The 16697-nt window shown below is 39.0% G+C and overlaps 1 protein-coding gene across 1 annotated transcript; it reads left to right on the top strand.

Annotated features, from left to right (window-relative positions):
• Positions 1-733: 733 nt before the first annotated feature.
• On the top strand, positions 734-15061 carry cat (catalase). Its single transcript, XM_022210609.2, has 13 exons — positions 734-923; positions 2140-2311; positions 3847-3957; positions 5039-5169; positions 5404-5508; positions 5785-5910; positions 5982-6173; positions 6928-7080; positions 7194-7332; positions 8498-8628; positions 10358-10465; positions 13048-13131; positions 13751-15061. The coding sequence occupies exons 1-13, from the start codon at positions 858-860 to the stop codon at positions 13814-13816; spliced, it is 1584 nt and encodes a 527-aa protein (XP_022066301.1). The 5' UTR covers positions 734-857; the 3' UTR covers positions 13817-15061.
• The last annotated feature ends 1636 nt before the right edge of the window (positions 15062-16697 follow it).

The raw sequence follows: 16697 nt of genomic DNA, 5'->3' as shown, positions 1-16697 counted from the left end.
AAATATTGATTTACAGATTGTAGTCTACAGTTGGAGTTGCAATGAACATACTATGCTGATAGACATAGTATAAGGATATACTGTATATGAATGATATGGAAATAAAATAAATGATATCCACGACCAGCCAAAAGTTTGAACACACCTTCTCATTCAAAAGCTGTTACTTGATTATTTTATACATTGTAGATTGATACTGAAGGCATGAAAACTGTCAAAGAATACATCTGGAATCCTGCTGTAAACAAAACAGCATTAATCTTCAGTTTTAATCTACAATGTAGAAAGTAATACAAATAAATAAAAAACATTGAATGAGAAGGTGTGTCCAAACTTTTGACTTGCAGTGTATGCATAATAGATATAAGGATATATATGAATGAAATCGTCATAATATGCAAATTGTGGAAAAATTATACAAGAAGATAACAGCTTAAAGTTGATATGTACATTCTATACTGATTTAAATAATATGGACATATTATAGAGAATGGTAAGTTATTAAAATAAGCAGAGATGCTTGAAATTTTTTTACCTTGATCAAATCATATTCGTGTGCACTTGTGTATGTGTGTATCTGAGCTTCTCCTAACATAAGGGGTTTGTATTCTGATCATGTGAATTTTGCACCTTCAGGGCAGTATTTGTGTTGCTGGGCTTTTCTGCTTTAGTGGCAAAAGTAGGTCAGTTCGCTTCTCTCAGCCAATCAGAAGGGAGGGTGCGATAGAGGGCGGGGTCTCATTGATCGAAGTCCAGGAAGAAATTTTCAGGCGTCAGGATAAATAGGTAACGATTTTCTCTGTGACATCTCCTGCAAGGTGTGTGGTCCAAACGTCTGCTGGCGCTGATCTGTCGAGATGGCTGACAACAGAGAGAAAACCACCGATCAGATGAAGACATGGAAGGAGAACAGAGGCTCTCTGGTCTGTATACACACTGCACTGGATCGGTTTTTTTTTTTTTATTTGCTGCGCAGCACTGCTCCGCTTGGAGTAAATGGGTGAGAGGTCGTTTGGAGTAACAAGCTAACGTTAGCAGCCGCGAGCTAAGGCGGCTTCTGCGGACTGCTATTGTTCATTTTTCTCTCCTGGTATTTTCAAACCACCTTATAAATGCTTTCTGTGTAGTTTAGAGTGAATTATTTGTTTTGTGTCCATTTTAGTCGCCACTATTGTGTGGGGCTCGTTTACTAGCTTACAGGCTCAAGTGGCCTGACTTGACATTTCGCACAAAAAAAGTCTTCTCACAGAAGCGTCGCCCAACTACCGCGTCTCCAAAATTTCAGTCGCAAAATAAACATGCAAACAGCTGAAATTCCTTCAAAGAAAGGAATTCTGTGCAAAGACATGAAGTGGGTCATTGTTCAGAGACATGGGGGGTAAACTTCAACCCTGTCAGTTATATAACCAGAGCAAAGCTAACAGATACTACCACATGCAGTGTCTAAGTCCACGACCCTCCAGTCACTGCATGTTAATCTGGATTTTGCACATATATCAGTATTATTCACCATGCAGTTTGAAGAGCTGTGCAGGTTTCAACAGCAGAGTTCTTATAATACTCATACACAGCAGAGTGAACCATTGTTTACATGTACATTAAGAAGGAAAAGTTAGATTTTGATGCTTCGTGTCATAATTCTGACGGGTGAATACTGAGACATTTGCAGGCAATTGCTTCTACAAAAAAAGTACCCAATTTTCTGTCTGTTATGGAAACTACTTGCAATGGTATGTGTAATGTTTGTATCGTCCACATCCTTCTGAATTTGTACAATCTGAACATCCGCTTATGAAAAAGACAGTACTTAAATATATTTTTCTTTGTTTTTACTGTTCAACTATTGTGTTTGCGCTCTCCCCTTTGCTGTTGCGACACTGCAAATTTCCTCACTGTGAGATTACTAGTTCAGTCTTATCTTACTCTTCTCAGCTGCCAAACGCTGGAAGAAATCCAACTTGAAACTGTAGTTGATTTAAGAAGCTAGTATTGAATATTTTCTGTAGTTCTTTATTCAGTGTGACACTTGGTTCATGTTGGCCTCTGAATTTTGCGTGCTTATTCTTTTGTGTTCTTTTAAATTGATGTATATTTGAGTTATGCTTTATTTGTGGTTTATGTGGATCCTCCTTGTGTCAGAAACCGGATGTACTGACCACAGCATCTGGCAATCCCGTTGGAGACAAGCTGAACCTGCTTACTGCAGGACCAAGAGGCCCTCTGCTGGTCCAAGATGTGGTCTTCACAGACGAGATGGCCCACTTTGACCGGGAACGAATCCCAGAGAGAGTGGTGCATGCCAAAGGGGCAGGTGGGTGTGGCAGCTCTAAGCTGGATATGACTGGATACCATTACACAATGCATTGTAATTTCAAAAAAAGACATTGCTATATTGTTAATCTTTTTCCTTCAGTGAATGGTAAAAATATACTTTGCAAGGATGTGATGGATCTGAGTCTTCAGACTTGGTCAAAGCTGTCTATTGCCAGTAGAGCTGATTATTGAATTTGGGTACAATGTCATGAATAAAAGTTGCCTTTGATTATATAGAAAATCCCATTTTAATATAGCAAAGACAGCCAAACGTCTGAAATGTTAAATAGTGGTCAACTACACAGCAGCAGTGCAAGACCTTTGTGAGTTTTTTTAAACCACAAACTGTGTCACCATAGAAGAAATCACCAAGAATGCAAGTCTTAACACCTATTAGTGCCACATGTAGCGCAGAGCAACAAGACCAACAATGGTTAATTCATAAAATAATCTATATGGATAGACACAGTATGCTAGGGGGAGTAATACTACGTAAATGTAAACCCTTCAACTGAAGATGTTTTTTGACATGAATTCATTGTACATTAAGTACCTACTACTAACACATAGGAGGGTAAAAGCATCTTAAGGGGCAATAGAAAGTGCAAGTTTTTGTTCAGTTTTAGTCAATAAATATTTCAATGTGAAGTTGTTTTTTTTCTTAAATGTCTGATGGAAAATGATGTTATGTTCAAAGAAACAAGAACATTTCCTGACAGTATCCATGATTTTTATGTGCCCCGTGTTGTTCTCACAAGTTTAAATGCAGCATGTTAAATAACTTGTCAGAGTAACATTACTATGGATGAGCTGCATGTTCCTGATACCCATAGGAAGGACCGCTGCTTTATTTGGGTTTAATGTGATTAAGTTCAACATTTGAAGGGATAGTTGATAGATGACTGGTGGTAGGGAAACTAAGTTTAAGTTTAACTACTGCTGTGAAAAGGGACAGCAGCAAAACGTGTGGTAGCACCATAGTACGCCATATTTAGAATGTTTTTACCTTGCAAAATTGGCACCATCTATACCCAAAAATCTCTTAATGACATGCACACATATACTTACTCTTTAGTGTTACGTTTTGTAAAATTACCAAAGAAACAAAATGTTTGTTGAAAGCCCCTTTAACCTCTCAGATCAATCATTAGTGGGGAAGAGAGCCTGGTTCTTTATCCTGGAAAGTGTTCAAACTTATGTGCACACATAATCACAAAATCACAGCGGTGCAGCTGCCTTAACTCGCCAAAGTAAACAAACAGGCAAAAAACAGACAAAAAGCAAATAAGAATCTTTGTTGTTTGTGGCTTAGTTTCAGACACATGTTAATCTGTGCGAGCTTTTCAGATCAAGGCCGTAGACTTTGATCCGTATTGAACAAATGGTGTTTATTGACTTGCTCTGGAAGGGGTTATAGTCTTCCCAGTGCTGATATACTTTAATAACCTGCAGTCGAGCATAAATATGTGAACTTTATGTATCCAAGCTGGCATGAACAGAGACTTGTTACGTTGTTTTTCTATCGCTATGCAGGAGCCTTTGGCTACTTTGAAGTCACTCATGACATCACTCGCTACTGCAAGGCCAAAGTGTTCGAACATATCGGCAAGACAACTCCTATTGCCGTCCGCTTCTCCACTGTGGGTAAGAATGACCATTTATGCAGTAGTGTGTGTGTGTGTGTGACTCATGCCTTGCCATTTCAACGGATTTTCTACTTAAACTAAAAAATATATAGAGTTTTAAGAGGCAGGAATGGTTGAAATTGAATTTACCTACTGATTTATGTACATATCCTCCCTCAGAGGCATGTTTCCTGCTGCTAATGTGGACTGAAAACAGAGTATAAGCCTGTAAATAGATGGTGAGAAAACTCAGCAACTTTGCCATAGTGCCTGAGAAGAATACACATGATGGTGGTGTCAGGGCAATGCCAGAAAACTTTTACAAAATAAAAGCATTTCTCAGAGTTCTGTAAAGTAATTAGCAGTGTAAATTTCAAGCTTTGTTTTCAGATAAAAAAGATACAATTTTAAAAAGATTTCAATACTGTAATTAAACCCCCCATAGCCCAAGTAAAGGTTACTTTGCTTTTTTTCCACCCCCCCCTTATTTTATTTTTTCAGATTTATGTGTCAGACAAGGACCTACATTGGCTTCTGCAAACTACAGTTTTAACAAAAAGCAATAATAAAGATCTATACGGATCCTTAGGATAAATACAAGTAAATAAAAGCCACTTTAATGGGTGTTGGTTAGATCGAGCGGGCACCACATCGGTTATCTCTTTTCAGCAGCTGGGTTTTGCTCTGAGTATGTAGTTTGGCACATTCATGCTTTGAGTGGTTAATAAGATTAATATGAGGCACTGGTAGGTGTATGGTGTCAGTCCGTTTAAAGCTGGACTTACAAGAGTGTTTTAGATATTTGCACTCATTTTATCAACTACAAACACCAGCCTTTCCCTTATAACTCAGACTAAAATGTTCTGATGAATTTGCCTTAGAAGCTGGTACTATCAAAGTTTTAGATTTTTTTTTTTTTCCCCACTGTAAAATGACTTGAGTGTCTATCTAATTTATTATCATAATATTTACAGAATTATTTTCTGGGGTTTGGCTAGTTTGTTAATTGTTGAAGTCCTCAGAGCCTCTGTCACTGTAATTCTGCCTTATCACTTCAGTGGTTTCTGAGTGAAAAGTCCCTTCTTTGTGTTTAATTTCAGCTGGGGAGTCAGGGTCAGCAGACACGGTGCGAGACCCCCGAGGCTTTGCAGTCAAGTTTTACACTGACGAGGGCAACTGGGACCTGACTGGCAACAACACCCCTATTTTCTTCATCAAGGATGCCATGCTGGTGAGTGAACATAAAGGGTGCATGAATCAGAGCTGGCTGCGTATTTGAGGGTCATAATAGTATAGCGTATCAATTTTTAGTTTTCTGTCAAACACACAATGAATTGGAAGAGTTTGTAGATCTAGTTTAATGTAAGATGAGTAACATTCAAAACACTCTTGAGATTCTGAATATTTTTGTTAACATGAATCAAGCTTAAAATATATACTGACTTGTGCCTTTTGCCCCATGCAGTTCCCATCCTTCATCCACACGCAGAAGCGCAATCCCCAAACCCACATGAAAGACCCTGACATGGTGTGGGACTTCTGGAGTTTGAGGCCTGAGACTCTGCATCAGGTAGCTGTTGCTGAATATGATTGCTAATGTTGAAGAGCCTAGTCAAGTATGTAGAGGATTTTTGCGCAGAGGAGCATTATTTACTTGATGGCAGTTGACGTGAATGGTTTAAATAAAAATTAACATGAATATTTTACTGTGTTGCAGTGTCCTGTTGCTCTTCATAAGTAAACCTGCAGTGATAGTTTGTTGGCCTACATCTGAAAGCCTTGCAGGACTTGTCTTTTTTTTTTATTTTTATTTTTTTATGATTTCTGTCTTATATCTGCTATGCAGGTGACTTTCCTGTTCAGTGATCGAGGTCTGCCTGACGGCTTCCGCCACATGAATGGCTACGGCTCTCACACCTTCAAGCTGATCAATGCTGATGGCCAACCTGTCTACTGCAAGTTTCACTACAAGGTCAGTTTGAAACCAGGTTAAATAACTATTGCTTTGTTGCGTTGTGTCATGTCTGCTGTCATGTTTTTCAGACTGATCAAGGAATAAAGAATATGTCGGTGGAGGACGCAGAACGCCTGGCTTCCACCAACCCAGATTATGCTATTGGAGACCTGTTTAATGCAATTGCCAATGGCAACTACCCGTCATGGACCTTTTACATTCAGGTCATGACCTTTGAGCAGGCTGAGAGGTACCCGTTCAACCCCTTCGACCTCACTAAGGTACTGCAGTATTTCTCTCACTGAAACCTTTATCCGGCTGCACGATTAATAATATTTTAGTCACGGTTACAAATTTGGCTTGCCACAATTTAATACGCATGATTACAATACTGATGTGTAACATGCTCCACACACAGAAAACGTCACTATGAAACAGCCCATGTAGATAAAATTACTTGGTTTTGACTTAGACATGCGCTGCTGTAACTTATTAGGGAGCCTAGAAGCTTCTCTGTGCATAGCTGCTTGCATAGCATGCTTAGCTAACGTCTACCATAGCCTCCAGATGAGACATTTATGTAATATTGGCAGCCTGTTCAGCATCGATCACTGAACAGATGTTCAGCAAGTGAGGCATTTTGGGTGGGCTGTAGTCTTATTAATATTTTGCCTGCAAGAGATGCACAGAATTCAGGTGAGAAAGAACTTTGTTTTAAGTTCAGTATTGTGGCAAAGATTTGTACATTAGCACAAATGTAGCTCAGCGTGAAAGTGAAAGCAGTGATCTGTTTTTTTTAGGCTTAGCAAAAATATTTTATCCCAAAATCACTGAATGATAGTGATTTTTAGTATTGATCAAATAATGCTGGCAGTAATCATGCAGACCTCGGTAGAATCTATTAGGCTAATGAGGGACATCACAAAGTGCAATTTGTCTTATCACTATTTTTTTTCAATAAAAAAATCTTTTCAAGTTATTTAAGCACAGGCGTATTTGTGAAGATTGTTGTGAATGTTGTTATCTCTGGTCCAGGTGTGGTCACATAAAGAATACCCTTTGATCCCGGTGGGCAAATTGGTCCTCAACAGGAACCCAGCCAACTACTTTGCGGAGGTGGAGCAGCTGGCCTTCGACCCCAGCAGCATGCCACCAGGCATCGAGCCCAGCCCTGACAAGATGCTGCAGGTAACGCAACAGGAGATTTTCTTTTGATATTTTATATGTCGGGTTGAATTGGAGAAATGGAATAAATGCATAATCTGCTGTTATCGTTCTATATCGCCCATGTCCTTGTTTAGGGCCGACTCTTCGCCTACCCAGACACACATCGACACCGGCTGGGTGCCAACTACCTGCACATCCCTGTCAACTGCCCTTACAGGGCCCGTGTGGCCAACTACCAGCGTGATGGTCCGATGTGCATGTTTGACAACCAGGGTAGGTAATGGTCCAGATGTGGCAACTGTGGCTTAGTAAATAATCTTGTATAACACTGTGATTATAGTTTCTACAAATGTAAATACACACAGCATCGAAGTTTTAGCAGTAACCAGTCCATACAAGAGCATTATTTTTAACAGTTAGTTGAGCTACAGCATTTAAGATGATGATTAAGCATACGTAAGTGCAAGTTACTTTGGAAGCTGACTTTAACTGTATTGATCTTGCGAAGTAAAAGTGTTGCAACATGATTTACCAAAAATAATGTGACATTAGTTTTTTCAAACATACTTTTCAGTCTTCTGTCACATTTAAAAGCAGAGCTGTGGCTTTCATATAAAAATGTTTTGTATTTGTAATATAGGCTTTAATGAACAAAATGTCAACAAGTTGGCCACAATGCCTTACTGGGCTAACTGTATTTAAATCCTCCATACTAATGCAATACTACGTTTTGGCCAGTAGATGTCACCATTTAAGAGAAGATAAAGTTTATTGCTCCCACAGTGGAGGGAAGTTCACTGTTACAGCAGCTCCAAAAGAAAAAGTATAACGGCAATACAAGAATAAATAAGAAAAAAATACAGTGAAAAAAATGGAGAGAACATTATATAAAGATAATTTTATTTTATATTTATATAGAAGAGGATGAAGTATCAGCTATTGCACATAAGTTGGTGGAATGTGTGTGTAAGGGGAACAGAATTACAATGACTTCCTTCTTTATGGGACAGTGTCAGACCTACATGTACTTCAATACAATATCATGTTTGAATATATGAAGTGTGATAGTTTTGTTTTTTATTTTTGTGATAGTTTTATTATTTATTCTGTGAGACATTTGGACTGTATCAAATTACTCAGATCCTAACAGTGATACATTTATGAACACCAACCATAGTCATTTACTTGGAAGTTTAAACTGAAAAAACTAAGTGAAAGTGATTATTTTGACAACTTTTATAATATACTTTACAGTGACTGGTTTCTGGCTGAATGCATGAATGCACCATGTCATCATTGAATTCACTGATCAGACTTATGGTCTATAAGTCGTTTAGTTGTCTGTCTTTTTTTTTTACTATGTTCTTCAGAATTCAACTCTAAACAGTAATGTTTTCTACCTCCTGTGCTCATCACTGTGTGTCTGTCTGACCTCTAGGTGGAGCTCCAAATTACTATCCCAACAGTTTCAGTGCTCCAGAGAATGAGCCTCGTGCTCTGGAGTCCAGGTTCAGGGTGTCTCCAGATGTGGCCCGTTACAACACCGATGATGAAGATAATGTGACGCAGGTAATGATAATGCAGCCGTGGTTATAAGTATGTTTCCTGTGGTCAAGCCATTTCCGCCTTCATACCTGTTAGGTTTTAGTTTTTGTCGAGCCAGCTTCCAAAATGAAAGCCTGACTATGTTCAACTGTCTTGATAGTTGAGCCCTCTGATCTGCTAAATGGCGCAAATAATAGAAAAGCTGCGCTGCTTTAAATAGAAGCATCCTGACTAATTTAAAATCCCCTTATAATTTACTGGTTATTGGTCCGGGTCCGTATAGGATGAAGTCTGGGTCTGGCCTGGATTCACCAGGTAATGACCTGGGGTGTAGTTTGTAGTGGATAAACGAAGCCTTGATTCAGAGAATTTTGCCTTGAGGAATTTTAGTAATTGGATAACTTGAGGAATTGTTTCTGCCCTAATTGTGATTTTTAAGATTTGTTTATCCAAGCTGGCTCTTTTTGATGAACTATCATAAGCCAACCAAAAAAAAATCTGTTTTTTCCCCGTTTTCTAAAATTGTCAGGACTATGTTGTCTATTCTAAATGCAGTATTTTGAGAATGGGCGACAAATTGGCTTCAGCTTTAATCCTCTGGGTCCTTCCTGCTCTCTTACATCTTTGGGTCATGCAGCTTTTATTGTGTTACTGCAGAAACACTACCTATAGCTTTGTTATTGGTTTCAGTTTTAATGTTATTTTTAAAGCTACAGTAATAAATATTTTTAAATCCATGATGGATGAAATGAGCACCTGTAAGTGAGAGGTGCCAAACCAGACTGTGCTCAACAGAGCTTAAAGCTCTTTCAACTCGCTGTTTTTTTTTTGTTTGTTTGTTTTTCCACATTTAACTGTCAAATTGAAAGTTTGGATTTCCCAAAAATGGCTGTTTTCAGCAAAAAAAAAAAAAAAGTGACAGCTTCGTGTGAACACCACTGTTGTTCCTCTTTTAGCTTGATTTGTCAATGTGTTTCCTGTAACAGCTCTATATACTGATAATATGTCAGTGGTGTGTTTACAGGTTTTTAAATACAGTTAACTTGTTTTACATATAGACAGTGAAAGGTAAAATGTATTGCTTTATTTAAAAAGAGAGTATTGAACATCTCTGGGCAGAGAGACAGTAGATAAGAGCTACTTAGACCTAGCAAAGCTTCTGGTTGGTTGGTTGAAATAGGGCCACATATGCAGGGATGAGAATTTTCCGTGGATCCGCGGAATTCCGCGGATTTTATCATTGCCAGGGTCATTCTTGTGAATCGTCTAAATTCGAGGAGAAAATTTTTTGGGGGGGGTGAGGTATGTTTATGGTCGGCGAGTCGTAATATCGAACGGCTGCTAATATCCACCGCGCTGAATGCTAGCTGCCACTCAGTGAGAGCAGTCATGTACAGTACTGTAATCGAATCACCATGAAGTGTAGAGTCCAGGGATGGGGATTTTCCGCGGATTTCATTTGAAGTTTGAACACTTTATTCTCGCTGATACTCCTGCGAGATGGTAACGACGTTAACGATAGCTTGTTAACGATGACTGTAAACGGCCCAGCGATTGGAAGTCGCTGCGCCGCCACCGCACACATATTCCTCCCCCCCCCCCGTCAACAACTTTCCGCTGTAATCAGAACTTGCTGATCCCATCCCTGCATATGAAATAAAGTAATTTCTGTCAAAAAATGCACTTTTAGTGAGTCTTGTTTTAATGTGATCTGCTTCCATCAGGTGGTTAACCTCTCTGTGTATGATTGCAGGTCCGTAACTTCTACACCCAAGTGCTGAATGAAGACGAACGTCAGAGACTTTGCCAGAACTTGGCAGGATCCCTGAAGGCAGCCCAGCTCTTTATCCAGAAGCGCATGGTGAGTAGCCATCATTTTCTGGGTTTCCACACAGTGTTGGGTGAAATTGAAGGAACAACAGGAGTTGTCTTTCAAATGTATAATCTGTAAAAAACGAAACAAAACATTCAAATGTATGAAAAGAAAAAAATGTATAAACTGCTTAAATCCATGAACATTTACTCGTCCATATTAATTGCAGAAAAAGTAAATGTATGTTTGAAAGAGCGTTTGGCTTGTGAGGTGAGTGAAGCAGCTGCATGTGTCTACGTGTTGCAATTACAGGATGTCGTCTGGACGACTCCAAATGAAACAGAAAGCACACGTTGTGGTTATGTAGTCAGATAAAAGGGAAATGTGTTCACACTGTAGAAAAAATAATTCACCAGACAGTGTTGAAGTGCTTTGCAGCCTGAAAGCAATTTAATCAATAAAGTATCACGACTGAATGACAAAGAACATAACATAAGTAAAATTGATTTATATAGCACCTTTCATAGATATATAATCACAAGGTACTTTACAACAAGGATAAGAGCAAAAACAATAATGCTACAAGTATTAAACTGTTAAAACTGGCGAGCAGCAGCTAAAATAAAGAGCATCAAAACAAAAAATAAAGCAGTTACGGGTCAACGAAAGCCCTGCCGGAAAAAAGAAACGTTTTCAGCTGCCTCATAACAGCTCCACAGGAGTGGACCAATCTCAGCTACAGAGGAAGAGCATGCCACAGATGTTTTTATTTTTATTTTTTTACATTTATTTTCCATAAAAAAAGAGAAAAAAAGGAAACCTTACACATCTGAAAGCAACAGTAAATAATATGGTGTCAGTATGCTTTTAACCTGATGTTATCTTTGAAGGCACCAGTGAACGATTGTTTTCATGAGAGGTTTCCTCAGGGCGGTCCTCCACACGGGGGGGCTCTATCCGGTCTGCTGCTGGGGGTGCTGTCCGCGGGTCCCTTTGTCCCGGCTGGTTGGGTGACTCCCCACCTCTGTGTGAGGGTCCCCCTGTCTGTTGAGGTCAGGGGGGTCTGGGTGTCGCCGCCCCCAGCAGTCATGTCCATAGACTGTGTATATATAGTGGACGTAGCATCTGGCTCCAGAATTGAAGCCAACCCGGAAGTGTCAAAAACTTTCAATATCACGCCGTCCGCTAGGGTTGGCTCCAAAAAGCTTTTTCTCCATAGACCCCAATTCATTTTTGGAAAAAATAAAATTTGATAGACTGATTTTCTACAGCTCAGGATTTTTTTCCTGTTAGTTTTCATGGTCAAAATGAGAGATCAGGTGACCCATCTTAAAATAAATCAATACTGAATTTTAAATAAATCGTTAAAGTTGGCGGAGCAAGGGGGCGTGGCTATACTTGATAGACAGCAACAGAAGCCTCTGCGGTAAAATGTGGGCGGGATAAGAGTCCTCAGCCAATCCAGCCCTTAGTTGCTCTCCGGTCCAGTCTGTTTGATGACGCTTTTTACGTCACTGGCTCCAGATAATCCAAAACGGCGACCAGGAAGTAGCAAAATCCGGGTGTGGGCGTGGGCGTGGGCGTGTGCGTGTGCGTGTGTGTGTGTCATTTCCTGCATTTAACTATCAAAGTGAGGACATTTTGGCCGGTCCTCACTTTGAAACTGCCATGTTTGAGGGTGAAGACTTGTTTTTAGAGAACAGGTATGAATTGAGGTTTGATTAGGGTTAGGTGATCAGTTGTGATGGTTAGGGTAAGGCTCTAGGAAATGCATTACGCCTATGGATGTCCTCACTAAGATAGAAGTACAAACGTGTGTGTGTGTTCTTCTTTTTAAATGTTATAAAACACTTTGTGTTGCATTTCAATTGTATGAGAAGTACCATATAAATAAAGTTTGGTTGATTTAGTCTCACGATCAGAGCAGTAAGCATGTTTTTTGTTTGGTGTTTTTTGCAGAGCGCCTAAGGGATTTTTTTTTTTTTGTAGCAGTTAACATGAATTAGAATTTATATTTCTTGTTATGGAGTACAGTGATTTTAGTTTTGTCCCTAATGAGTTGGGAAAGGCTTTGGGAAATGAGTTCTTAATCTACTCAATGCCCTAAATCAGTTTTTTTTAAGGGCATACAAGTTGTCATGAGAAGTAATGTTCATTACCGTCTGCCTAATTTAAAGAAGTACAAACTAAACTCTGTGGGTTTGTGCCAAAGCTGCCATGTTCCATTTACACGTGTCGTTATATTTCCGTTCCCCCCACAAAAACAAAACAAAAAAAACAAAAGTTTTCACAGCCACACAGTGGTTTTATGTAGATGTGTGCAACTTGTGGTCACGTTACAGAAGTTTCACTTTGCACGCAAAGTTGCACCAGTTCTGAGAAACTGTCAGACTTAGAGACTCAGAGATTGTAAGGTACAACCACCCCGAAGCCTAAGATTTACTGTTATTTTGTTGTTACAGTAACTCATTTCAAAAACAAATGTCAGTTTGTATAAATAACACAGTCCACTGGCAATTCTGGTTTACATTTTTCTGATTAGTGCAGAGAAGTACAAACACTATAGAAATGGCCGATAGAACTTAGAAGCTAATGTTTAAGCTTTTTCTGTTTCCTGTTTCTTCCTGCAGGTGGAGACCCTGAAGGCTGTCCATCCAGACTATGCAAACAGGGTTCAGACCCTTCTCAACAAGTACAATGCAGAGGCCCCGAAGGTAAACACATCTCCACTCAGTATTAAGTAGTACTCCATTTCTTAGGGGTGTGATTGTGGTCAGTTTACCCACCTCTTTGGTTCAGACAAAAATATCTGTAATACAGTAAAATTAGTTGCATACTTGTTTATAAATTCTTATTTATAGATGGTCAGAGGATCACAAAGGAGGAGGGCTGCAAGCATGTCAGATTTCTGTTTCTTTTCTTGTAGAAGCTTCTTGAAATATGTTTGCAACCATTTCTCTAAACAAATAAATGAACCATCACTTCGTTCCAATTTTAAGAAATGTCACATAGTCAATATGAAAGTAAAACATTTTGTTGGAGTGTAGACAAAGGTCAAGTTTAGATGTCTAAAAGGTCATTTAACAAACAATATGACTGCTTTGAAATATGTTGATTTACATATAGGAAAAGATTTGGTTTGAGAGGGAGAGCCTGTGCTGTGCAGATAAATCCAGATATTAAAGATGTTAATTTTGCTCTAACGACCGCTTAAAGAAAATCAAGTCTTTTTTTGTGTATGTCAGTATTTCATAATTACTCCAATACACACTGCATGCTGTACATTAAAAATCTCATCGCTCTTTCTTTATACTTCACTTTGTCTTTGCTCAGAACGCATCTGTGCGCGTTTACAGCCGTCCAGGTGCCTCGGCCGTCGCTGCGTCCTCTAAGATGTGATGCGTCCAGTCGCCTCTGGAGGCAGCGTCCTCATTTCACTGAGAGCAGATGCACTTATGGATTACTGACCGCTACGACCAGGATCAAGATTAAACTTAACCTGCCAATTAGTACAAACGAAGAGGCTGAATGCTGTCGTAGAGTTGACGTTTTGGTTAGTTAATTTTTAATTCTGTCATTCCTAGCAGTTAATTTTGATTAACCTCAAAATTCTCAGTACTAGCAAGCTCCAGAAGGCTCGTAATGTGAAGTAAAAATCCTGTGGGGTAAATGTGTCCTGATTTGAACTGCAGTTTTGAAAACTTCAACCACATATGCCTTTGAAGTAATTTCATCAATCCATCCATCATCCAGTAATCAGCTTTACCTGTCGTGTGACTTGATTGCATTAAACAAATTCACCGCTACAAATTTCTCATATTTGTGTGCACTACTATGTTGTGATATAACGCTTTTCTTTAGTTGAAGTGTAAAAACAAATCAACATAACCTTTGCTTGAAAAGACATGTATCCCTAAGGCCTCGCCTGAGACATACTGCAGAGTGATGTCTGATGTCTGGTTCAAACTGGTCAAAACTGGATTTGCTCTGCAGGATTTGCTTTCTGCTTTGTTTTACTGAAGTTTTTTTACTGTAAACCACAGCTTGGGCTTGTTTCGTTTGTGCTTTACTAAACCACAGACAGGAAGACGGAACAGCACACAGTGTCAGTTTATTAAAAAAGGTAATGGAAATCTTTTTGCCGCTCTTACTATTATTCAGCCTTGTGGGAGTCTAGATGTCTCATCAGGTAGAGGGCAAGCTTTGAGGTGAACAATCTTTTGTGCCTTTTTTGTAGGGGGAAAAAAACTACAACTTACAGATGACTTCTGCCTTTGTCTGAAAAAATAAATCGGCAGTCATCTGTTCTGTTTGATTTTGGTGAAAGTGTACTTTTAATAGTGTAAAAGTAAACTGTACATTAGAATCAGTGGTAACTTCAAGATGAAAGTTGTAAATCGACAGTAAAACTCTGATTTAGAAGAAAAGTGTTAACCACCGTTGTCCTGTGAAGAGACCACAAAGATCACCTACAGGATTAGCCACGTAGCCTTTTATTGTGTATTTGTAAACTCTCAAATGTGGATCTGAATATAACGGATGTTTTTTTTTATGAGTGTTTAAATTGAGAACCTGCTTCAGATGAGATCTGTATTCAGTGCCTGAATTAATGAATTTGTAATTAAAGCTTGTCTGCAGCTTTCATTTGTCCCCATGTTTTTCTGCCTCTGTTTTCTTTAGGAATCTCTGTGGTTGACTGAATAAGTTTTTTTTTTTTTTTTTTAACTTTATTCTAACATGCATCAGTAACAGCACAACAGATATCCTTGCTAATACTGCACAGCATGGGTTTGGCATTTCATCATGTGGTTTGGAAAAACATTACACATCTGCTGATCTGGGAGTTCGAATTTACCCACCTGCAGTTTCTTTCTGAACTATGTTTTTCTGTTTCAGCATCTTGGATCCACTGTATATTACAGTCTTAGAAAAACTAGAATACATCTGTATGACAAAACCATTGTAGATCTCAATTCTACATGTTAACTACTCATTGGGAAGTATTAAAAACCTGATGATTGTATGTTTCATTTTGAGGTGGTTATCATAGATGACTGTTTGACCAAGTTTTAACTGCATAGTTAGAATGTGGTAAACAGGACATGGCTAAGAGGCCTCATCTGCTCTGTGCTGGGAGTCAGCACTGCTGCACTTCTTTCACATGAACATTTATTCTACATTTAAAGACTAGTTTGGACTATTCACCTTATCATTGCAGATATCCGAGGGTAGTAAAAAATTAGGTGATTGTAGTGTGAGATTTCAGCGGTTCTTAAAGGCTGTTCTAGTCAAGGAGCAATAGAGAATTATAAAGTTGTCCCTGCAGGGTTTTTCTAACCTCTAAATCATAACCTAGCAGTTTTAGTCAAATCCATTTATAGGGAAGCTACCATTAACAGACATGACTGGTAGAGTAATTTAATGATGAAGGCCAGTCAGTTAGGTTAACTATTAGAGTAAGAGGAATAGGTGTCTGGATGAAGGCAGTCAGAAGCTAGGTGAGTTCATTGGAGCCCATTAGGGTTCAACTCTTTGGGCTGGTGGTGGAACCTGACTCTAGAAATGCAGAGCTGGACCAGCGGCCTTCTTCCAGGACTTACTTGGCAGGTTTACACTATATGCAAAGTGGTAACTAACATTTTTCACCTTATACTTCAAATGAAATGAGATCATGTGGTCATATGATGAAAAATCCTTTTTTTGTGTGTGGTTTTTGAACAAAATTAAGCTTCTTCGGCCTATCCAGAGACAAATATGAGAAAGACCATGGCCTTGTTTCTTTCCTTTATTTCCTCAGTTATGTTTGTGAGTGAACTGACACGAGTGCAGCTGCAGAAAGTACAATAACCGATAAAGGCTATTTTTTTTATAACAGAGTACAACCTGTCATTGTCTTGTTCTCTCCTACAAAGGTCTGAAATAAAATCCATCCCTGGTTCCTCAACAGCTGTCTACAGTAACGTTTGAAATTTATTATTTAAATTCATTTTTCCTAAGTGCAGCAAGTATCTCTTGAATTGTAGTATAAATTTCATTTTTGTGTTATAAAAAAGTAGGTTATTGCTTTTGCGCGATTGGTTGGCAACAGGAAGAAAAACTGTCTGCTGCTCACCTCAACACCCTCAAAAGCACTCAACACTTGCAGGAACACATCACTTCTTCAACAGATTTCTGCATTCTCCACTTCAAAGTGCAGCTGAGCTCAGAGCAATGAATCCTCAGGGTTACACGAGTGCTTCGGCTCCACTGCAGGGGGTGCCGTATGGACAGCCTCAAGGCC

Source organism: Acanthochromis polyacanthus, chromosome 8 (genome assembly GCF_021347895.1).
Source record: "Acanthochromis polyacanthus isolate Apoly-LR-REF ecotype Palm Island chromosome 8, KAUST_Apoly_ChrSc, whole genome shotgun sequence".
NCBI lineage: Eukaryota > Metazoa > Chordata > Actinopteri > Pomacentridae > Acanthochromis > Acanthochromis polyacanthus.
Note: the sequence above shows the minus strand (reverse complement) of the source record. Positions and strands in the feature narration are given on the sequence as shown.